General features: G+C 38.0%; 1 protein-coding gene across 2 annotated transcripts in view; it reads left to right on the top strand.

Annotated features, from left to right (window-relative positions):
* Window positions 1–24927, top strand: part of BRAF (B-Raf proto-oncogene, serine/threonine kinase) — a 65214-nt gene that overhangs the window by 30713 nt on the left and 9574 nt on the right. Inside the window, exons 7-18 of one of the 2 annotated variants that reach the window (XM_042050798.1) lie at window positions 7127–7286; window positions 8886–8922; window positions 10293–10412; window positions 13075–13211; window positions 13906–14023; window positions 14737–14821; window positions 16302–16478; window positions 17632–17678; window positions 18243–18361; window positions 19090–19221; window positions 21885–22019; window positions 22871–23024. In XM_042050798.1, coding sequence (XP_041906732.1) covers window positions 7127–7286; window positions 8886–8922; window positions 10293–10412; window positions 13075–13211; window positions 13906–14023; window positions 14737–14821; window positions 16302–16478; window positions 17632–17678; window positions 18243–18361; window positions 19090–19221; window positions 21885–22019; window positions 22871–23024 — 1421 coding nt within the window. The remainder of the gene's footprint in view (window positions 1–7126; window positions 7287–8885; window positions 8923–10292; window positions 10413–13074; window positions 13212–13905; window positions 14024–14736; window positions 14822–16301; window positions 16479–17631; window positions 17679–18242; window positions 18362–19089; window positions 19222–21884; window positions 22020–22870; window positions 23025–24927) is intronic. The other variant, XM_042050799.1, reaches the window with a different exon arrangement.

The raw sequence follows: 24927 nt of genomic DNA, 5'->3' as shown, positions 1-24927 counted from the left end.
TGTTCTATTTTGTGCAGATTCAAGTGAATTCAAAAGTACTTCTTCAAGGTAATGAATGTTGCCTTTAGATCCTGCGGATATTAGTACACCAGAGTGTGGACAAGGCTGCTTGTCAAGTCTTTGTCAGGGTACAGCCAAAATTGTAGCTGGGCTAAAACTATTAATTCATGAAGAAACTTGTTCATACCAATTGTGTTAAATGCTAGTGGATGTCAAAGGCACTATATAGCCCTAATCCTGATATTCTGAATTGTCCTGCTTTTCAATTGCCTTAGCCTCACATTACCAGCTTGTGAGGTTACAACAATATGGATTGTCTTGATACATGCACTACTTCAGGCAGTCTTAGTTTTGTGAAGTGAAAACAGAAAGAAAAACTTGAGACCGAAGCTGGTTAATGCCATATATATATAAAAATGTTAATATTTAAATATACTTGCTAGTTGCTGTTTAGGAGCTTTTCCCATGTTGCATCTAGAAGTGTTTGTAATTGCAGAAGCTGTAAAAGGTTTCTAGTTTTCTCCTTTCTGTTTTGCTGTACATTTTGTTACACAAACCAAAAAAGGGCATACATCATGCCTGCAAAGCCATGTTCATTTTGAAAATGGTTTATGATTATCAGCTGGTGTTCATATGTAATATGCATGTTAGTCATACAGTTTTCCCCAAGCATCTGTGTATGTAGTATTTCCTTTCCAGAAGTAGCTCAGATGTTACTGAATGCGCATATAGCACTGTCCATACATCTTTCCAGTTATCTTTCTTGCCTTTCTTTAATAATACTTCTCTGCTTTTTAAAAACATAATTGAGGAAATGTTAATCTAGCTGAATTTAAAAAGCTTGCCTTTTCTATAAAAATGTATACTCACCTGTGGTTTTGTTCAAGATGACTGCTACAATATGGGAAAACAGCTCAACTGGAATAAAAAAAAGGCTGACATATGAGCTTATCTTGTCTAGGAGGAGAATACAAGATTGAAATTTGAGAGTTGAAGAATGGGATGGAAAATATGAGGAACTAGCACTTTAATAGCTCTCCCTAGATTAATAATTGTTCCTTTGATTTCTCTGTTCTCCTAGCATCTTTGATGGCACAGCTCACAGAGGAGGGGATGTTACTAATCGTTTGGTAAACCTGAGGAAAGAGAAGGCAATCATCCCTCTTCATCTCTAGCCTTGTGAAGGGATCCCAGCAGGAGGCAAAGTGCCCAAAAGAAGGAAGTTTGTGTTGCAAGACAAGTTGGAGAGCAAAGGCGTGTGTGACATGCTGATGCACTGTCAAGAGATCAAATGAAAAAGTTTGAAAGAGAAAGGAACATAAAGGAAAAGACCATTGGACATGATGCAAAAGCTGCTAAACATGCTGGAGAACTGTTTCACTTTGCTCATGTGTAACATCCTAAAGCAAGCCTTTCATTCTTCCAACTGTGAGCCATAGGCAGTTCCTCCAGGTTTTCCACCCCAAGATGAGGGAGCACATATGGTCCCATTTCACATTTCTGAACCCCTTATAAAAATGTGTCCGGCCTCCACATTAGGTTTTGTGTCCCATTTTGCTTCTTTCCATTTGCACTATCCTGTTGTGCCAAAACAGCCATTTGAGTTACAATCTGCAGTTAACTGGAAAGAAGAGAAGTGTAGGTCTCCCTACTAAGAGCCATTTGTAATAAAATTGAAGTTAGCAAACTGTATATCATACATTGTATTTGTTTCATTCGTTGCACTGTCATGAAGTTTCTTCTCCATCTTGGCTTGTAAAATATGAGCACAGAATTTCTGTCAACCCAGTTCCCTCAATCTCAGATACATGAAAAAGAGAGAAATAAGCAAGTTGGCAACATCTTGGCTCTTTGAAAAACAACATTTCCCAATATGCTTCATCTTCTAAGTTGGAGGAAGAAAAGGGGAATGTCTGGTGCACCATTCTTGGAAGCTTGCCAGTCCTTGCCTTTGAGCAGGCTCCAGCTTGTGATTAAACACCTCTGCTTTCCTTTCTGTCTTCCAAATGTTCACTGATCATTCTGCTTCAGCCAAAGATACTTGAATGTCTAGAAAACTTCTGAAAAGCCAAGGAAGCAAAGAATACAGTCTTACGATATTACATTTTATACTACAATGCCATTTAGATCCTGTGGTGTGTAAGTTAGCAAAAGCTTTGTGTTTTAATTCATAAAACAATGAACTTTTTCCCCTAAAGGTTCTGGCACCAGGCCTTTTCCAGGCTTCTCCCTGTAAATGTCCCCAAAGTTCCTAAAATATGCAACTTGATACGCATTCTTGCTGCACAGAAAAGGTTTGGTATCAGAATCTCTAGAAAACCCTTTCAGTCCATACAACAGGTGAGGGAAGCCTCTTGCTCTCCAAAACTTTTTTTGCAAAAACATGCTAGTGACCTGGAGCTGGTTGGAAGGACTAACAGCAACAGTGTGGGTCTCTTGATAACCCCTGGTATGTGAAGCTATCAGAAATTTTAGGTTCATCAGCTTTGATATGTGCCCAAAGGCCACTATAAATAAGTGCACCCCATTGTGATCATCCTGGCAGCTGTTTTTCACCTACAAGCCAACATGGATGAAAACAAGTTATCCTGGTGTAAAAATCTGCACTAATGTGTGAGGTCATGGCTGTTACAGAGCTGTCCCATGATGCTTCTAGACTGACTTCAAAGGGTGCTGCAAGAATGATTTTTACCTTGTAGTTCCAAATTGGTACTGCTGTCCATTTCTCCAAATCAGCGTTTGATTTGGGATTATTGAGTATTTCCAGGCTGCAGGGATGAGGAAAGAAAAAAATTACAGTGTTTTCTGGCAATGTCTGTGGAGTACCTCAGTAATTAAATCAGCACCTGTTTGGCCTCCACAGTTTAAATTTACCAGCTTGCTACTATAGCTGAAATACCATTGTATCCCAGATCCTTAGCAGTCTTTAGAAACTACTTGGAACTGGAAGTGCACTGTGTTCTTCATTAACAGCAGTAACAAAAACCAAATCCAGTCTGATGTTAACACTCTGGTGTAAAGAAAAAAAAATTTAAAACCTTGATGCGCATTTTAGCTTGCAGTAGGTTTGGTTTGGATATGAGTGTGCAGCCTGCCAGGTAAATAGTGTGTGCAACACTGAGCCCCGTGGCTAAACTAAGGTGGAGTTGTTCAGGCTGTGAGGAAGATAAAGAAATCTCAGTCCAGGAGAGATGCTGTCATTTTAAAAAGGAACTGGTACATGCCTTATAATTGAAGCTAGGTGAATGTGAATTTTCAGTTCAAGCATTTGCTCAACTACAGCAAAATAAAAATGCAGTCAACAAAAACTTGAATCCCAAATATACCTATCGTAAGAAAAATTTCAAGAAAAATCTTTCCTGAGTAGACCAGCTCTTAAACACTTGAGAAACATCACATTGGTGAGTAAAGGACATTGAAGAAAATCTGTATTAAAATTTTCTTTTGCATTTGTAAAGTGAACTAATTTATATCATTGCAAGTTCTAAAGTGAAGTAGACATACTGAATATGATTTTAAAAAAATGTTTGTTTATATGTAACATAACGTGCAGATACTTTCCTGAGTTACCTTACTCTTTCTTGTGGACCCAGTTTTGTGGAATAGTAAATCTGTGGACACATGGGCACTTGCTGTACTTGGTAAAGGGTATAAAAATTTTACATCTTATCAGTTATCCTTGTTTCCTGATAAAACATCTTTCTGTTTTGCCTGATAAAAAGGGAAGGAGCAATGTGCTAATCACAAACATATGGTCCAAGGTAAAAAGCATGTTCTGTCATACTGCCTGGAAAGGTTATAACATATTAGATTGAGATTTGATAACTATCAGCTTGTTGCCTCAGAAGCAGAGAATCGTTTGTTAAAAGAATGCCCACATCTAGGAGGCTGGGAGAAAGTGATTCATCTACTTACTTGTAGAAGGTCTCCTTTACCAAGGTGGCTGTAAACCATTCACAAAGGCCACAGGAACAACAGAATCTGAGCTCCTGATATTCAAACTGCATGTTCCTTTAAGTCAGTTATTTTTTGGGATTTTATTTGATCTTTATTTTTGGAGAGGTTGGGTTTTTACTTGTTTGGGGGTTTTTTGTGTGTTTGGTTTTTCTTGGGTTTTTTGGGGGGATTGGGGGTTTTTTTTGTTGTTTCTTGGGGGTTTTTTGCAGTGTGTTTTGTCAGCACTGTGCTTCCATAGCCTAAGAACTAGTTTTGGAACTGGCCTGGAATAGACAGTGTCACCCTTTTCCAGATGGTGAGATCTGGCCCTTTGAGCTCCAGTGTCACTTCTACTCTTCTCGAGTCGTTACAATTTAGGAATACTGTAAGAAGGGCCTTTTGGTAGCTCAGAGGATCACTGCGTTCTTTGTGGTGACGTGTTCTAGATAGGTCAAGATCTTGATGCAGATCAAGATCCAGCTTTTACCACACATGGGCAGAAACTGAGCTTGTGATCTCAGTAGGCTGTCTTAGCTAGCAAACCCCTTGTCTCTTTTACTTCACTAGTTATCTTTTTCAGGAAAAATTTCCATTTAGCAGAAATAACCTACTTTTTTTCAAAGTGTCTCAAGGACACCCATTAATAAAATCATTATGGAGCACATGGCTAACGGCTTATGAGGTTCCCATCTCCAGATTCTTTGTTGTCTAAAGCCCAGAGACACTCCAAGTAATAGCTTAGAGACTGGGGGGGAAAAAAAAAAATTCTTTACCAGCCTGTAATTATTTTCTAAAGATCTGGACTTCCCCCAGTAAGAATTTAATTGTTAGAAAAAGCTATTCAAGTTGTTTTTAAACATGGTATGATGTAGCATGCTATCTGTGTTAGCAACATGATGGACATGATGACCTGTGACCAGAAATACAGAAGTAGCAGATGACCATTTATGACTCAAAGGAGGATGTAATTGAAACAATATTGCCTCAATCTGGTTTTCTCTCCGTCGGCTTACTCATGATCACAGAATATCTGATGGCTTCTGTTTTTGTCATGTGGCAGAGCTCAGATGGTGTGTCACAGTCACTCCTGGTGCAATGTTCTGATGGATGTTGTTATATATTTCCCTTAGTTTCCTTGTTACCTGAGAGCTCTCAGGAAGTTTAAGCAGGAGTTACCTATGCCAGCAGTGACAGTACTGGCCTGGTTGAGACACTTTTTAGACTTTTGTTCTGATTCTTTTGTGTAGCATTTGACACGCTTTAATATGAAAATAGAGTGCCTTTAAATGTCAGTCAGGTCCTGCATTTGGATCTGTGCGGTGTCCCATGTCCTGATGTGTGTTCTAGTTGCATGATTTACATACAAAAACATTCAGAAGTTCAGAACTTCCTCACCTACAATATTTTACCTGAAGGCACTTGGGTAGCAGTGAATGAAGACTTCAGCTTATGTGTGTGTACAACTGCATTTTAAAAAATAGTTCTGAAGTTATAAACAACTTCTGAAGTGCTGGGCTTTTCAAGGCCCTTTCTCAGAGATTTGACTATTGGTTTTTTGAGTTCATTGCTTCCCAGTATCTTTCCAATATCTATATTCTGTCATGTGACAGTAGGTAACTGCTTTTTTTTTTTAAGTTAAGCAGGGTTAAACCCCCTGCCTCTTCTCTCCTGCCCACTTCCCAATCATATTCAAGTATTTCATTGGAAGACTTACTAGACTGTTACTTGAGTTAATTTGCAAGCACCTTGTTTTGCCATTTTCAATTGTGAGATTGTTGGCCAGGAAGGAAAAGATGACAGCTACTTGGGATACAGATAGCGCTGAGTTCTGGGATCAGTGCCAAACTGGATAAACTTTTCAATGAAAGGTAGGATAGTAGGCTATAAAGCAAACATGCTGCTGAAAAAATGCCAAGGTGTCCTATTGAAAATGTTAGTTTCCCCAAAGACCTTTGGAGAGGCCAAGGAGCATTTGCTTACAGGAGGTGGCATCAGGACCTATTGCTGCTATATGCTGCTGTCTGTTTTATTTCTGAAGCTTCTCCCTGTGGATGTTGCCTTTGTGGTCATGGTAATTAATCCATGAGTCATTGAATGGCTGGAGGACTCCACTCCTGTTTTAGAACTGACAAAAAGAAACCAACTCTTAAAAACCTTGTTGTCAGATACCATGTATATTTTAACATAAAGTTTTCTTTGGCAAAGGTGGCAAATGTTTTCATTAGCCTTTTGCCTTACATCCATTAGATTGGATCATTAGGCTTAACAGTGACTGACCTTGACTAGACTAAGAGATAATTGCCAGTTTATTGCACTTTAACAAAATTATGGATAACCAAAGAAGTGACTTTCTGCCTTTTTACAAACAACCCAAATGTTTAGTTGTTTTGTCTTTTGAATATTCAATTCATTATACCATAAATTAAAGACTTTATCTACATTTATGACTGGCAGCGTTTGCATTTCTTCAGGAAGCTTGTTTGTGTATTCTGAACACTTATCTTTTAAGTCAAACCTATTGCATTGTAGCACTGTAAATAACATTTGAAATGTTGTGCTATTCAAAGTTATTTCTTAAAGGTTGAGGTTAAAAGGTGATACGTTTATTTTTAGTGTCAATAATACATTGGCCGTGTTATTTTTAGTATCAATAATACATTATTATTAATCAATTAGGTTGAATGACCAGATGTAATTTTCACTCTGTCTTCTCTGAAAAATAATCCCATCCATACATTTTGTTTTATGACATTTTCTGACTGTAACATTAATATGAGATGTTAAGCATTTTTAGTTCTCAATTGCTTACCATTAAAATGAGTGTATTGCATTGACTCGGAGGTGAGGAAACTGCAGAATACCTTGCTGTCTGCAATGCATGTTGGGCAGCATGAATTTTTCAGATCAGGATTTATTATTGCTAGTTTGGTATGGTATGGTAGAGTTTTCTTTGTTTTAACTCAGAACACTTCACAACCATGTAATTAGCTAGTTGATGCAACAGAGAGTTGTTGCAATTGATCATAGGGGAGTAGAGACCGTTCATTATCAATTGTTTTTATTCAGGGCTTTAGATCAGTTTTTTTGTGTATGTATTATTATAGTTGAAAAGGACTTACCACACCCACTATGCAGTGTTTGAAGCCATTTGTAGACCTAAATCCTCTTTTTCCTTGACTTTGTTTCTCAGACCACCAATTCTCCCTAGTCCTTCTCCTTCAAAATCCATTCCAATCCCACAGCCCCTCCGACCAGCAGATGAAGACCATCGGAATCAATTTGGGCAACGCGACCGATCCTCTTCAGCTCCCAACGTCCACATCAATACAATCGAGCCAGTCAATATTGATGTAAGTATTACTAACAATTAGATCAGGAATAGTAGATTTGATGTGTTCCTTGTGAATATCAGTGTGTTAAATTCTCTGCGTACGCACAAGTGCTGTGTTTCTAAGATAATCCTCAGTGGTCTGTCAGAATCTTCAAAGATCATTCATTTTTCTTTTTTTTCATAGATTCTTTTTTGCTGTTGACAGCTGTAAGAACACAAATAATCCATTCTCCAAAAGGAGAACTGCCTTTTGACAGTCCTGTCCTTTTCATTTTCAAAGAAACATTCTGCCCCAAACAACTGCTTTTTTTTCCCTGTCATTAGTCCCAAGGCTCATGGTGTTAGCTGTAGTAAGTAACCACTCTTGCAAACCATTCTGTGTGTTAAACACATTTTTATGCAAGACAGAGATTTTTTAGTATTTTTATTTCAAGTAATATTTTTGGCATTGGAGAAAATTAAATAATTAAATTAAGCTGAGTTCACATATACTAACAGTTCCTTAAGAGTTTAAGGAGCCCAGTATATGTTATTCTGAGACTTCCTTTGGAGTGTTCAGAAACTGCTACGCTTAAGTTTTTTTCCACAATTTTGAAATCTCTGGATGGTGAAATGTAACTAATAATAATGGTTGGTGTTAGCCTAAGAACAGTTAGGACCTTTCAAGATGTTGCCTTTTGCTGATTTTGCTAACATACACAGTTCGTATTTTAGCCCTAAGTCTGCTCTCTAGAAATTAGTCATTTGTCAGATGAGCAGTCTTGAAATCTGCCTGGACACTGAGGCACAAAATCTGTTTTACATGTGAGCTAAGGGAAAGGTGAAATGTTGATTTTAATGTTGTGGCTATGTAGACATTTGCATGTGGTATATGGCAGTGGTGCAGCTGAGGCATAGCCAGTGCTTTTGGCAAAGCATAGGTGTGTGAGGGAACAAATATGATTATGGAACAAGAAGGGAACAAATATAATAATCTAACAAAAAAAAAAAAAGCTTCATTATGAAAACAGACATACAGAAGGAAACTGCTAGAATTTTCTACTTCTCTTTATAAAATCCTTAGTATAGTTTGCTTTTAGTCTGGACATGTTGCAAAAGATTCTCTCAGTTCACAGAGGATTGCAAGTGAAGCAAGCCTTCTGCAATTAGTCATTTCTGAGAAGAACAGTGTGCCCGGCTATGCAAATCAGGTGTGTTGTTACAAGAAAAAATGAAGTAGGACTCATTTGACTGATGTACCTCAGTACAGGAAATTGATGTCCCAGGTTCTGATAAGACAATTCAATTCGTTTGTGCTACTGTAACAGGAACATTTGACTCAATATTTCTTTGTATGTTTTGGCCAACTGCGTTTTTAAATCAATATTTTCCTGTCAGCATCTCTTTTGAGTAGTGTACATTTCACTTTACTACTGGGAGATGCTGTTTTAAAGCAACTTAATTTTGAGAAATGCGGTAGTTCTTTGGAGTTATTGATATTAGTAAGTCAGGGTAGGAAACCACTTTTATTTCATGGGCATCATATGACACTATGAATTCTCAAACTTATCAGTCTCAATTGATTCCAGAATATAAATGTTAATACCTAAATTAAACACAGTTTTTTAATTTTTTACAGGACTTGATTAGAGACCAGAGTTTACGAGGAGAGGGAGGTAAGTGGCATTTAAACTAACTACTGTGTTACATTTAATTACACAACTGCTTTGTCCCTTCCCGTTACCCTACTTCCTTCTACAAAACACAGACACAATGCAAAATATGACTAGAACAAAAAGTGAATTTACATTTGCTTGTCCATGAACGTAGTATTTGTTTCACAAAGAATTGAGTCATTTGCTGGTCATTCTGGGAGTGGGGGAGACAGAAGGAGAAAAAGTTTTGAAGTAGTACTTAGTTTTTTTTAGTTTTAAAATTACTTAGTACTTTCACTTTTTTACTCTCTCTCTCACACACACAGATATACACCCACACTTATTCACTCACATGGCTGCACACAGATACACTACAACTTCCCAAAGATTTTTATGCCTGGTGTTACCTCTTCACCCATGGAAACAAAAGGGGTTTTCAACGAAAACCATTGTGGTAATGGGCCTTCCATATGAACTGCTGCATCCTAAAGTAGCTTGAAATACTCCAGTTCTTCTCCCCCTCTACCCCTGCTGAAGTTGCTGCTTTGCTGTACTGCATGCCTGTGCTACTCTTGGAAGTGGATTATTAGGATCTTACACTAAAGCCAGGTCTTTTTATGTTTCCTTCAGTAACTCACTGCTCTAATTCACAGTTAAGTCAGAACTAGTGCCAGGAGGTTTATTTTTCTTCATGTGTTGTGCACGGGCCTCTTAAGTCACTTCTCCCACTGGTTGTCAAGGTCCTGAAGAGGGCTTCTTATGTGCTGTATTTATTCCTATGAATATAATAAAGCAGAAATATTGAAAATAGAGAAATAGTAAGTAGGGCAGGCATATGACAGTTTTTCCAACTCCAAATCAGTAACACAGTTGTCTCCTACTAATTATAACTTGCTTCAGCCATAAGTATGGTCTGAATTACTATAGAATACCCTTTCACTGACTTTGTTTCTCCCATGCAAATCTGGTATTTGGTAGGATGTGTTGTGTTTGATGGAGCTGTCTTTAATAATGCCAGCAAAATGCACTTTTAAAAAAGAAACTTCCTTTACTCCTGCAAGCTTGTAATTGAAAGTTGCCAGTTTAGCTATTTTTGTATGTGTTGATAGGTGTGGCTCTCCAGAGTTTTGCCCATTTTGTCCAACATTTAAATGTTGTGCAATCATGTTGGTTTTAACTTTTGATCATAAACTGTCTGCTTGGCATCTGAAAACAATTGGCTATTCCAGTCCTGAAACGGTGTTCTTGGGAATTGACTTTTTTTCCTTCAAAGTACAGAAGCAATCTATGATTAGGAGTCAAAGCATCCTAGTTATTTCCCATGACTTCTTTCATTTCTTCTATGTGTCTGTCTTTCTGTCTCTGCCTGCCCGTCTCTTTCTCTCTAACAGCCCCTTTGAACCAGCTGATGCGCTGTCTTCGGAAATACCAATCCCGGACTCCCAGTCCCCTCCTTCATTCTGTCCCCAGTGAAATAGTGTTTGATTTTGAGCCTGGCCCAGTGTTCAGAGGTAGTTGGGCTCTTCTTTCTTGTTTTCACCCAAACAAAATAAGTAAAACCACAGATGCTGTTTGTGCCTCACCCTCACACCGTGTGTATGTAAGTGTGTGAGTTTATCAAAACACCTCTGTTTTTTGCTTGGCCTGGCTGGAATGCTTTGAATGTGCTTTTCACACATACCCACTTTCACCTTTACACGCTTGAAAATTATTGTAAGTGAAGTCTGACTTAAATCTTCAAAAGCAAGGAATTTCATAGTTGAGGTTTTTCTGTGGACCTTAACATAATTTTTCTAAACAAAGGTCATTGGATTGCATTGCAGTGATTTTAAAGATAAAATGATGCCCTTAACTTAGAATTTCCTTGACTGTTCAGTTTAAGTCAGTTCAGTGCTATAACAGTCTTCTGTATTTAATATTCTTTGTTTTGAAAAGTAATGTAGGAAATCAAATGTGAATTACGAACATTTCCATTGATATCTTGTTAGGTCTCAAGCTTTTCAAGTAATGTGTCATGTCAGCTTTCAACAAATACTTCACTTTGACAATGTGCTGTTGACACCACATCAGGGCTCTAGATGGTTTGAGTAGTTTTTATTTAGTTAGTAAATTTGACTGAAACAGTATTTCTGTCCTGTACGATGTCAAATAAGACACTTAGATTTTCATGTCATTGACCGTGGGGGTAATTCAGGCCTTAAGCTGTCAATGGATCTGTTGTATTGCACAAAATCCCAATAAATCTCTGTGGGATTTCACCTGCTGGAGAAACCAACTATTGAGTAATAGCATGAAATGTTTGTACCTGTGTCTATACATAATACATGTAGAAATGGTTAGTTCAGTGCATGTAGTGTGGTTTTCAAATGCTACCATCTTGGCTGTTTCAAAGACTTTTGTTTCAGAATATATCAAGAGCAGTTCACCTTTTGAACTTGTAAAGATCTTCCAGAAGTCTTTGTAAGAAGACAGGTGTTCCCAACAAGCAAACTGGCTACAGAATGAAATATGTTACATGCGGCTTCAGAGTCCAAGCTATTGACTTAAATCCAGCATTATCTGAAGTGTTCTACTCTAATAACTTGGAAAACAGGCCATCTGGTATTATTATGAACAGATTAACTACAGTGTTCTGCCGTGTGCTGTGAGCATTTTTGGTGAAGGGTGAATATTGTGTTAGTGTTCCTATATTGCAGTATTAAAATCGAAGTAGGAGATTTTAGTTACCACAAAGAAAATGCATCCCAGATCTTTGCTATTGCAGAGAAAATCTGTAGCCCACTAAACTTTTGGAAAATTGCTCATGTTCTGGGAACATCATACATTTAATTCCATGTATGTTTGATTTCAGATGAATCATGTAAGAATAAATGACAGTGTAGTGGCCATAACATGATCATGAGTCGATCCTTCAGGTCACTGGCTTCCAACTGCTAATAAAAGTAGTTAGGATGCCCAATATGCATCATTATTGTTGCTTTAGTATGTGGGACAGAGTTTACAGATGCTGTGTCCCATTTTGTATTGTTGGTTGTTATTTTGTGCATCCACTTCTACGTGCATAGATTTTAGCTTACTGAGTCCAGTGATGGATACATATAGTCTAATAAATTAGCATGCACTGAGTGACTGAACTTAAGCAACAGTTTTAAAAGTCACAAAGTTGGGTTTTGAACTCTAATTGACATTAGGAGACACTTTTTACTTAAGAGGAGAGCTTCTAGGAGAATGAGGAGGAGTATTGTCTTCCACCACTTCCCAGAGCACTGATGTGAGAGAAGGCAGTGGAATGTTAGAGGTCTTGTTCAATGACATACATTGTTTAGCAAAGCAGCATGAATTTAATTAACAGTTGACCCTATTTTATGTCCTTTGCATTGGAAGGGTCAGCATAACCTTGTTACGAATAATTGTGATGTATTTTAAAAAGCAGTGTCTAGGTGAAGTGCTCTATTTGAAAAGGGCCACTGGGGCTCTGAAACAGCTCTCTTAGTAACATTTTCCTGCATAGATTTGTTTAGATAACCTACAGGCTACAGACATACTGTTCTTTTTGTGTTTCCTAGAATATGCTTCAAATAGCTAACTAAAGTACTTGTTCTTTTTTAATCCTTTCTAAAGTCTAATATTTATTTTTAAATCATAGTTCTCTGCTAACAGATAGCTTTAAAACAGCCAAATGATTTTCAGGTGGCACTTGGAGACTCAATCAGAAAACAGTTCAATTATTTGCACTTAGTCTATTTTGATTCCAAAGTACAGTAGTTCAGCTATTTGTTGGGTTCCTAAAAGCTTAGCTACAAGAACTATCAGAAGTAGATGCTGCTAACTAAAATGCTACTGTTCTTCTCAAAGAAACAAATGGAATTTAAAAAATACATTTTAAATTATTTTTTTCTTACTTAAAAAGACATTGTCCTTTTGTTAATTCATGAACAAGAGACTGGGGACTATCTATACAGGGATGTTTGGTATAGACTTGTCTCTTCCTGAAATCAGACTTGAGCACTAATCAAATATTAGGGCAATATTCCTGTATATGTTTGTTCTTTCTTAACATTTACATTGATGTTTAGAGATACTGCATCTTAAACACAAATCTTGCAGCTAATGTCAATACATTGTTGTAAACTGCATTCTTACAGATAAAACTATCCTGTTTCTGAAATTTAGGCTCAGCTGCAGGCTTGTCTGCAACACCTCCCGCTTCTTTGCCTGGGTCACTAACCAATGTGAAAGCGTTACAGAAATCACCAGGACCCCAACGGGAAAGGAAATCATCCTCATCCTCAGAAGACAGAAATAGAATGGTAAGGGAAAGATCAGCTGTGTTCTTTTGTAGAAATATTACACAGCCATATTCCTCTCACTTTTCTTTCATCCAAGTTTTCTAAATTATTTTGAAGCTGACTATGACAATGAAACCGATAGATAATGGAGTGGGATAACCACTTTAAAACCACTTTAAACTAGTAAATAATTGTGGGACTGATATATAAATAATTTAAATAATTGACTAAACTCACTTTGACTAGTGTGCCTCATATTGTAATGCCACTTTCCCTTCATATAAGAGCTTAACTTTTCCCACCATGATTCATAAACTTTGAAAGTAACGAATGTATGTAACAAATTTTTATGTAACAATTCATAAAAACATAAAAACATCCACTTATTTAAATTCACAGTTTAATATTATGATTAAGAATTTAAAATCAAATACTGCTTTCTTTTTGGTAAGCATTTCTTAATATTTTCTGGTTTTAACACTGCCAGAAAACTGTTGCAAATGTTTCATGCCAGGTAATAATTTGGCATACCTATGTCCTGAGGTTTTGTGTGCGGCTAACTTTAAAAGTCAAAAGACAACACGTGAAAAAGAAAACCCTTTTAGGACATTAATGATGGGAAATGCTGGTGAGAAATTTTTAACAAAGGAGCTGTTTTCAGAGACATTAATGCACTTGTTTTCTCCCTTTTTATTGTTTTTGCACATACATGAAGAAAACTCTTGGTCGACGGGATTCAAGTGATGATTGGGAGATACCAGATGGACAGATCACAGTTGGACAAAGGATAGGATCTGGATCATTTGGAACAGTCTACAAAGGAAAGTGGCATGGTATGTGGCCATCGCAGCAAGCAGCTGTTCTTGAGGAGGTCACAGTGCCTGCCCAGGCACACCCAGCTGGACAGCAGCTTCCCAGAAACACACCTGGGGTTCTGGTGGGCACCAGGCTGAAAGGGAGCCAGCACTGTGCCCATGCCACAAAGAGGGAGGATGGGGTCCTGGGCTGCAGTAGGCATTGCCAGCAGGTTAAGGGAGGCAATCCTTCTCCTCAGCACTGGTGAGGCCACACCTGGAATGCTGAGTCCAGTTCTGGGCTCCTCAGAACAAGAGAGACATGGACATAACGGGGAGAGTGCAGTGAAGGGCAGTAAATATGATTTTTAAATTAATACGTAGCGTGCTAAATAACTAGTGTAAAAACTTCATATTGCTTAGAAACTCAACTCTTGCATGTTCTTATGAATGGAGAAATGATTAGGGTAAAGATGAAACACAGTTAGAAAGGCAGGAAGAAGTATCCATCTTGATGAATGAGGATTTCAAATGTGTATTTTTAATAGCTTTGGCTTGGCTATGATTTCTCAGAGTAAAGTAAGAAGAGTATTTTTACATTTGACTGAATATTGACTTTTTTTTAAATTGTAGTGATTTATTTCATGTAAGCTAAAAATCAGGGTATCCCAGAATTTCTGATGCTCTGTATAGCATTTTCTCAAGAGAGGAGTATGTATCAATGGCACTTACTAAAAATTGCTGTTTTAAAGGTGATGTGGCAGTGAAAATGTTGAATGTTACAGCACCCACACCTCAACAGTTGCAGGCTTTCAAAAATGAAGTAGGAGTGCTCAGGTAAGAATATTTTTAATGGCATAAAATAATGTGTGTAGATTTGTGCTTCATTAATCATTGAATTTTAGCTCTCCATTAGAACATGTTGGTCTCACTCCTACGTGACGATGCTTCAGGCAGAAAAAATAGCCATTTAAAAATATTTCTTTGTACCCACTGCTAGTCCTTCCCTGTATGTGTTTGTCTGCACATCTGTGTTGTCAGTACATGTATGTCCAAACACTCAGGACTGGTTTTTGCTATTGTACTGCCCCCAGGGTACAGTCAAGCCTAAGTGCGAGCTGTAGGCCTTTCTTTCCTCTCATTCACATTTTGAAATTGAAGGAGAGCATGACTAATGGCTGGTTTTCAGCTACAGTACTGCCCATATTATCTGTTGTTTAATAGTCTCTGTTCAGTAACATTAATTTCTCTGAGGTTTTTTTTTTAAATGTAATTCTCGTAAAGTAACTTCTTGATTTCCTTTTCTCATGTCTACTGCTTCTACTGTCTCAGAGGAGGTATTTGGTTTGGGTTCAGCTCTTAAAAGAAGATCCATCAGCATGATATGATAGAAAATATATTGTAAAGAAACATTACATCAAAGTACAATCTTGACTAGTGTCGAGCTTAATTCTGTTTTAAGAAACAGAATAGCAAGAAGGTTTTTACCCCTGGAAACCTGATGTGTTGACCTGGGCACCCATGCTGCTGAAGCATCCCAAATAAGCTACATGGTGAAAGGGAATGGTCAGCCTTTTACCCCAGGAAAATGTTAGTTCCAAAAACTCTTAAGCTCATGATTGTGGAAGTAGAGGCATTCTGAGGTGTGCAACTTTGGATATCTCTTCATTTTTTGGACAGAATTTTGACAGAACTTAAATCAAATCAAACATTTTAGTCCAGCTTTCTGCTGGGAGCCCCATAGATGGAGTCCAGCATTTTTGTTTGTTGATTGTTTCAGCACTTACATAGTCACTTGTATCCTTTGACCCAGACAAGGCATATAGTTTGTGCCTGTAGTTGTGCCTTCTCCATTATGATTCATGATTACATAGCTTTGTGGTAGGATTTGCAGGGAGCTGCTTATTTTTTGTTTCCTCAGCAGTTACTCTCAGCATCACTTGACAAATTCTTGAACCTGAAAAAGGCACAGTCACATAGCATAGAACTGTCCTAGTCCACATTGCTGCAAGGACAAAGGCTCTGGGACACTCTGGAATCCCATGTTAATTTTTTCATGTAAGAAATCATAAAAGAGCTCTGACATTTTTCACCTACCCCAGAGTAGTTATTCCATGTTAGTATGATAAGAAAGGCTAACTTGAGAAATAATTCATTAAATGAATCTAGCAAGAGGTTATCATGTTATCTTAGTAACAGTTGAGATTGACTCAACCCCTTCTGTTTGGAAATATTTATGTAGACTGTGATAGATCTGCCTGGCTTTTCCTGATTTCCTGATCTGATTTCCTCCTGGTTCTTATTTTTTTGTAAACAGGAAAACACGACATGTGAATATCCTGCTTTTCATGGGTTATTCAACAAAACCCCAGTTGGCCATTGTTACACAATGGTGTGAAGGGTCCAGTTTGTATCACCATCTACACATCATTGAGACCAAATTTGAAATGATCAAGCTAATTGATATTGCACGACAGACTGCACAAGGCATGGAGTAAGTATTGAATTACTTGTCTGCAAATGAGCACTGGGGCAATGTTTACTTATCCCCTTCACACTGTGGCTGCCATTGGCAAATAAGACCAGCTCTCTGCTCACTTTGCTGAGCCCAGGGTCCTGTGTCAATCATCAAAGCATTTGGTGAAAGTATCAGAGCTCTCTAAATAGCAGGTTTCAACATCTGAAGAAAACATACCTATTTTGTTCTAAGGATTGTAAATAATCCTTACTCCCAGAGAGGGTCATTGAGTTAGAATTTACAAAACTAGGCAAATATTGTGTGTCAAAATCAGAACACTGCTGTAAGACCAGAGAAATCACACTCCAGCTGAAAAACCACTATGATTGCAGTTCATTGTGCCATTTTTCTACTCAGTACTCCATTACATTTTCAGTCAACAGGTGTGGAGGTGTTTGCAGCAACCAGCCTTAGCCTTCTGTTAGCCTGTGCATCTCCCCAGGCTCCATCTGTAGGTAGGGGAGATGCAGAAGCTGTTTTATGAACACGATTCAAAGCAGAGACACAAATTGGGGCTTTTCCCGCAGTTTTGTGCCAATCTCATTGACTAAACAAAGAGCCATGGGAGACTAGTTGCCTAATTCAGGCTGTATCTGCTGTGGGGCAAGTACACTCCCCTGTGTTCCCTGCCATCTGTTTATCCAGGCTGCAGTCAGGGGATCTTTTTTCCACTCCTCTACTAAAAAGCAGTCAGTGTATCTGAGTACACAGTGAGACTGGGAAAAACATTTAGCTCCTGCAATTTAGAAACACCTTATCTAAAGCTGTGACTGGCTCACAAAGTGTCTTGACAGTCACCATTAAGGCTGGAAGGCAGAACTTTCAGCATGGAATTGCATAAAAAAATTACTGAAGTTCTTTTTACTGTGAATATTGAGTTAGTATTGAAAAGCAGAAGTTGGAGCATAATTGTTATTCATCAGTAGCATCAGATTTGAGCTGAAAATTTTTAATTTTTTTTTTCCTGTGAATGTTGCAGAAACTGTCATGGGTAACCGAAGTTTTACTACCTGCATAAATGTGCAGTTTGAATGTCTACAGAATTTATGTTTCAGTAGTACAGTGAATTTTGAGTTGTTGATTAGTGAAGTATTACCTAACCCACCTGATCTGTGATATTACTTTTCAGTTATTTGCATGCCAAGTCAATCATCCACAGAGACCTCAAGAGTAATAGTATCCTTTCCCAGAGCTGTAAATCTGGAAAGCGAAAGCATTCTTGGTTGTTTTTTATTTTTTTTTCTGCCAGAAATTAACTTACTGATGTGAAAAGCTGTTCATGTGTGAATATTTGCCAAAAAGAAATTTTGTTGAGAAGGGGTAATATCACTAGTAACAAAATAAGAGATGCTTACTATGTCTTTTGATTTGATTGCAATAACATAGGGAGTTTTAGTTGATATCACAAAGATTTTTCTGCATCCTTTGGTTTCTTCATGTAATGAAAGATTATGTGAGCTGGCTCATGGAACATTTTCAGCTTTTCTCATACTTGGCACTTCAAGAAGGCCACCTGGCCATGGTCTGTTCAGCACTGGCCCAGTCATTACTTATGTAACCCTTACATGCCATAATTCACCATGCTGGCTGCCTAACACCTGTGTGATATGGAAACCTTCTTCAGTGACAGTGAATGGTTAAAACTGTCGTGTTCATGTTGCAAATTTGTACCTGTTTATTGCTTTTTTTAGGACAGGCACAGCACAGCTTGTCTGTTTTCCCTTAACATTCCCCCCTTAGATATTTTTCTTCATGAAGACCTCACAGTAAAAATAGGTGATTTTGGTCTAGCTACAGTGAAGTCACGATGGAGTGGATCCCAACAGTTTGAACAGTTGTCTGGTTCCATTCTATGGATGGTAAGCAAGGGGGAAATGGTGAGCTTGTTTCAACAAATTTATTTACCTTTGGCCAAAGTTTCTGCTTCTATGCCTCTGGCGTGCTGGCTTAAGCTGGGAAAGACAAGCAGTAATGCAAAGTAGTAAATGAATGTTTTTCAGTTGTTCTTTAAGCATGTGTTTTCCAGTAGTCAGCAGAAAAACTTCAGTGTCTCCATCTTTTATTCTGAGGTTTAAACTGAAGTGAAAATGGTGGCTAAGGAAAAAGAGTATCATTAATCCAGGGCTGAGAAGGTGAGAAAAGCCTTGCAAAACATCCTGCAAAAGAGTAGAGGAACTAGCTCAGCGAAAAGTAAGATGGTCTTAAGTTTTAAGGATTCAAGAAGAGTTACTTCATACTGCAATCTCCTGTGCAGCTCTACTTCCTCCTTTTCTCCCTGGAAAAAATTAAGTTCTGTTCGCTGACATTATTTTAAGTGTCATTAGAATTACAGTTTCTAAATACCTTCTCAGCCTGGACAAGGTCATTTTGATCTGTCATAGAGGAGTAAAAGGGATCAGCAAGCTGAAATGAAGCAGTGAATTTTGAGATTCATGTCAACATCCACTCTGTCTTAGGACCCAGTAACATCTGAAGGCAAGAGTGGGCCTTGCACCTGTACCCTGGACAAGTCCATATTTGTTCCTGGTATGTGAGGTGCAGCACAATGTAGAGAAATAAAAACTAATTCTTGCCTTTTATGATACAGGCACCAGAAGTTATTAGGATGCAAGATAAAAACCCATATAGCTTTCAGTCGGATGTGTATGCGTTTGGGATTGTTCTCTATGAATTGATGACTGGACAGTTGCCATACTCCAACATCAACAACAGGGACCAGGTAAGGGGAGGCATTGGCTTCAGTCAAGTGTAGCCTGAAACATAGATTGATTCAGCCTTGGGTGGTGAACATTCTAATGTTCTGTGTGTTTGGTGTTTCTGATTCTGATGCTGTGAGATGACATTTCTGCATTTTCTAGATCTGCCTCAGCCACATAGCAGCAATTTACTTACTTCTCTTGAGGTATTTTTTGTGTTCTTTTTATTTTAAATATAGATTTTCAGCTTCTGAACTGGTTGCCAGGATACTTATTAGGGAGAGAGCAGATTACTTAATAGTGATCTAGTTTAGAATAGTTCTGCAAAGTGATCCCCCATATATGTGTTCAGTTATTCCTCTTGTTCCCCCCACCCCTCCACTTGCAGTGAATAACAAATAGTGCAGCTACAGGATTGACAAAACAGAAGAGCAGTCATCTCACCGAATGTTTTGTATTCATTTCTACTTTGAGAGAGCACACACACCATCTAACTGAATTGCAGGATACCAGCATTTCTCAAATCCTGCTTGATGGAGTATATAACTTTCCAGAGTGTGGGAATCCTGTAAGAAGATTACTTAATTGTTAACAAATATTCCTTAAGTCTTAATGATCCCACACGCTGTAATACATCTCCACAGGATAGGCACGTTTGGGAAGGCGTACCTGATCCATTATTTCTGTCTAACCTGAAAATAGTATCTGTGCATCAAGATCTTCGGTGTAAACTATTCTGTGTCTGAGCAGTGATGTATTTATGTTGCTTCTGTGTCCTCATCCCTTGTTTTTTCACTGTCAGTACTTGAGAATTGAAACCATAGCAACGTTCATCTGTGAATGCCGTTTTACAAGGCTGCTTCCATATCTGCCAGAACACTTCATCCCAATTCATCAAATTTGGAATGACTCCTTTTTAATTTTTTTTTTTCTTTTTTGTAAATTTGGTTTTGCCTTTTGAAAGAAAGGAGACGTCTGGATTCCTGGCCAGATGGATCCAGCCTTCTAAAAACAGTATTTGGCCTTGTTTAGCTTTTACCTTTTGAGATCTGAAAGATGAACCCAGTGATGTGGGTGCTTACAGGGAAGTGCTGAAACAAATTCTAAAATGCAAGTGAAGCCAACATATAAGATGTGATCTAATATCTTGAGTTTTGTCACTCCTTGTCTATTATCTGAGAAGTTGTGAATATTCTTCACTCTCTGGTGCATCTACATAAGCTACTATGACACAACCAAGCTTCTTAGTGAGCAAAGTGTCATTCTTGTTATACCTCAGAGTGTTTCTCTCACTTTAACAGATTTTTCTAGACTGTTCTTGTAGTGATACTCTCTTTTCTCTGGTTTAAAATAAAAGATTAGCCCCTATATTATTTGTAAAGAAACTATTTAAAACATAAACAGTAATGAATTTTGAATAATTTCAACTTGTACCATTATTTAGAAAATACTAGCTGCTAGATAATGGTAAGTCTGATTCCAGTAGAGGTAAGGGATGCAGTACACAAGTCTCTACTACAAAATCCTGCTCTGGCACATGGGGATTTCTAAAGAAACCATATGGGAGTTTTCTGTTCCTCCTTGATGCCAGCACAGATGCGACTGAAGCAGAAAGTTAAAAAAGGACTAGGATTGTGTTAGTATAAATAACGTGTACAGCATGCTTGAGATGTGAGGGTTTTCTGTTGGTGTTTTTTTTCCCTAGTGTCAAGGTATGAAATAGTTACACTTCATTAGATAGAGGGTGTGGTATACCCGCTGGGTCTGTGTACTCAGAAAAGGCAGTGATTACTGCTGCAGCATGAATGGGTCTATGATTAGCTGGTTTGGGAGGGCTTTTTAGTGTCAGTGCTACTGCAGTACTCAAACCACGTTACAATTGACCTTGGCTTGACATAATGATGTTTGATGGTTTTTTATATATACAAGAGATGATTAACCATATTTGTTTTGTTTTCCTGCTTCCTATCTTTGTTGTTTACTTTGTTTTATGCTTAAGTTTTATCCTTAGGTGAAATATAACATGGCCTTCCATGTTCAAAGAATTACTGTAAAAATACCAAGCCTGTCTGTCTCCTCTTCTACAGAGAAGAGGCAGTTTCTCTTTTTCTTTTGTGGTTTTTTTTTTTTTCTATTTTTTTGTGGAAGTGGGGGAGGTGGTCAGATGTCAAGAATAAGCTTTTGTGTTGGAAAAGTATATGATGGAATTAATTCTCAGAAGGTGAAGGGTTTTAATATCCGAAGTCCATGTGTTTCTTAAAATACCTTTCAATGTGAAGTTGTTGATTTGTAATATAAAACAGAATATTTCTTTTTACAGAATCTTTATTTTTAGACATTCTGTTGCTGCCACAGAGTTGCTTATTCTTGTTTTTTGTCAGTTTTTGATACCATAGAACCATTCCTTAGATGGTTATTGCTATAAATGGTAACCATTTACTAGTGTTCAAGTTTCACAGAAATCTCCCTGAGGAGGAGGAAAGATCTGATTTTTTTTCTCTGTACTGAATAGGTTAGCAAGGATTACTCTAAGAAATTTGTCAATTCCAATACCAGATAATGCTTCCTGGGAGCAGAAAGCTTGCTGCTGCAGCTGAAATAGTCTAGCAAAATGTTCACCTTTTGTTACTGTTTATTTTATCAACTCAGCTTCTTCCTCTTTCATCTTTTTTCCCCTTAAATAAAGATAATTTTTATGGTGGGACGAGGATACCTATCTCCAGACCTCAGCAAAGTACGAAGCAACTGTCCAAAAGCTATGAAGAGACTGATGGCAGAATGCTTAAAAAAGAAAAGAGATGAGAGACCCCTTTTTCCACAGGTGAGAAATGTTCCTCTTTAGCTTTCAACAGACTTTACAATTCAAAGTTGTGAACTCACTGGCCAGTGAAAAATTTTTTTGATTAGTGCTATAGCAGGATTTCATAAGAGCACTGGTTCGGTACCTGGTTAGTTCTGTTTAATTAGAAATGCTCATTTTAATTTCAAAATGCAGGTATTAAAATGACCTGTGTATTTGGAAAAGTATTTACATGTTGGAGAAAGTTTCAGCTGGGAGATAATGGAAGTAATAGGCACAGTTAGACACACAAATTAGTACTTGGTATATGTGCTCAGAAATGTGTACACTGCCCTTGTTGCTCTCCCCCAAGTTTCATGAGGGGAAACCGATAGTTTTGCCACAAAACTTGATTTTTATCATGCCTGCTGAGGAAGGTTTGGGTTGAAAAAGCTTGAGGAGGAGGAGGGCAGTGATCTGATTTTTTCTGTTTTAAATGTAACCAAATCGTTTTCGAAAGATAAGGAGCTCCCCCTGCTGACTTTGCGGTGAATGTTATTAAGCAAAATGCTGCCGGAGCTGGGTTTGTTTGCAGCAGTGGCAGGCACAGGTACTAGGGCACAGACAAGGAGCCCAATAAAAAGCAAGGGTTTTCACTGTGCTTAGAGGGAATCGGTGTGTCTTTATAAACGGGGAAATTCCCCAACTGTCCTTTTCAACTTCCTTAGAATATAAACATCAAGAGTGCAGTGCAAAAAGCTGTATTTGAAAAATTCTTTTTTTAGTATGTGTTTAAATATTTTTCTGTAGTGAATTGATATTGTGCCTTTGGTTTTAAGAGAGAGTTACATCTTTGGAACACCAGGTTTGATCACTTATTTTCTATGTTTTAGATTCTTGCCTCCATTGAGCTTCTGGCCCGGTCATTGCCAAAAATTCACCGCAGTGCATCTGAGCCCTCATTGAACCGAGCTGGCTTCCAGACAGAGGATTTTAGTCTATATGCTTGTGCTTCTCCAAAAACACCCATCCAAGCAGGGGGATACGGTGGGTTTCCAGTGCACTGAAACAAAATGTGAAAGCATGTGCCTGTGTGTCCGTGTGCTGGTGTGTCCTGTGAATGCAAGGTGCTTTTTCTCAGTTCCTACCAGCTCCAATTCTAAGGTTTACTGAGGGAACAAAGACTCACTTCCTAACACTGGGCATTGAATGTTCCCAGCACAGAGTCTGTGTTGGTAACGAGTGCCCTGGGAACAGCTGGCACAAGAAGAACTGTAATGTCACATAAGAGACATGGGAAAAGTCACTTCAAAACAAGCAAAAATCTTCTTAAGGTCATCAGGTGTCATTTTTGCCTAGTTTATTGATTGGAATTAGTTACTCAGGAGTGTATTTGATTTTAATCTACTCAAGCTGTGGTGGTGTGTTGTTTTGGGTTTTGGTTTTTTTTTTTACTTCAGCTGAGGTCATTATATTTGAGCAATAAGCTTTAGATTCTTCATTTCATAGTGCTACTCATGTGGGAAACACTTGGAAAAATAAACTTAGCTTCAAAGCTGAACACAGCCAAAACTTTATTGTGGTCAGCAGAAGTAAGCAGATACAACACAGAATCCAAAGAAAGCCCTGAATTACATGTGACTCTTATCTTGAAAGTTGAAGTTTAAATTAGTGCTGTTCAGGGAACATCTCTTCCCGCAGAAGAGTGGTGAATGGGTTGGGGTTTTCTTATGTTACATTTTTCCCTAAGTGTTCTGACCTGCTATAGTTTAGACCATCTCCAAATGTTCTGTTACAATGCAACACAGAAGAGATTCTGAATCCACTTTTGCCAAGCTGCAAGGCTATTACTGGTAATGGTGCCTGTATCCTTCAATTAGCACGGATTTCAAAATTTAAAAAAACATTTTAAATCTCAAGCATGACCAAATGCTTTAAGAAAAAAATGCTGCTAACACCTGTAATAGGAAAAGATGATTTGAAAAAACAGTTTTGTTCATGGAAATCAGTGTTATACCACGAATTTTGTTAAGATGAAAGGTGTTAATTATTTTAATATTGTTAAGAATACACTGAACATGCTTCTCTTCGGTAACAAATTGGTTTTCTCACTTCCATGTAAAAGCTGCTAGTTTGACTAGGCAGAAGTGAATCAGTTAGACTAGATATCTAACTGAGAAAGTTAGATACCTTACCAAAATCCTGCCAGCTCACTTTGGAGACTGTATTTTTCTCTGAAGCATTGCTCAGAAACAAGTGCGTCAGAGTAGTGGTTCAGGTTATATCAGCCTTTAATGTCAGATACAAAAAAAAAGATGTACTGACAGTGTTCTTGCATGTTTTGAGATGAGATATGTGGTTTTACTTGGATTAAGCTGCTGAACTGTTAATTTTCACAGATTACTCTGCATTAGAAACAATCTATTGCTGCTCTTGTTAGGACTTCAAGGGCCAGGAGTGTTCATAGTGGCTTCTGATTTACATACTCGTGGAGAAGTTTGCATGTTGCTAGCAATACGTTTTTGAAATAGATCAGGAATTCCAAAATGTTTTGGTTTTCTGCTGTCTGGCAGCTGAGCCTTTTAAAATGGGAAGCAGAGTTAGCTTGAAGAGGTATAGGCAATTTTTACATTTTCTGGATGGATTATAATGGTCTTTTTGGCTTCTGCAGTTTGAATAGTTTGGGAACTAACTTTTCTCATTTTCTTAGTCAAGAAAATTTAGCTGTTGAAATCTCTCTATGGAAATAGTTCTGGAGGACAGAAGTTGTTATTGTTACAGAAAATCTGTTTCCCATGTTCCTGGTAGCTTCACTTCATTTTGGCAGGCTTACCTTAAAATGAAAACAGGCTTAAGTGTTGTTTTCCTCTCTCATTCTTTATGTATCTATTCTGGCAGTGATGAGGAGTGCTTCCAAAGCTGTGGGGTATGGTACTCAGTACAGAGCAAC

This window comes from Corvus kubaryi, unplaced genomic scaffold, assembly GCF_017639235.1.
Source record: "Corvus kubaryi isolate FWS band 111438036 unplaced genomic scaffold, C.kubaryi_AGA036_p1.0 74, whole genome shotgun sequence".
Taxonomy (NCBI): domain Eukaryota; kingdom Metazoa; phylum Chordata; class Aves; order Passeriformes; family Corvidae; genus Corvus; species Corvus kubaryi.
This window is presented reverse-complemented; position numbering and strand designations above follow the sequence as displayed.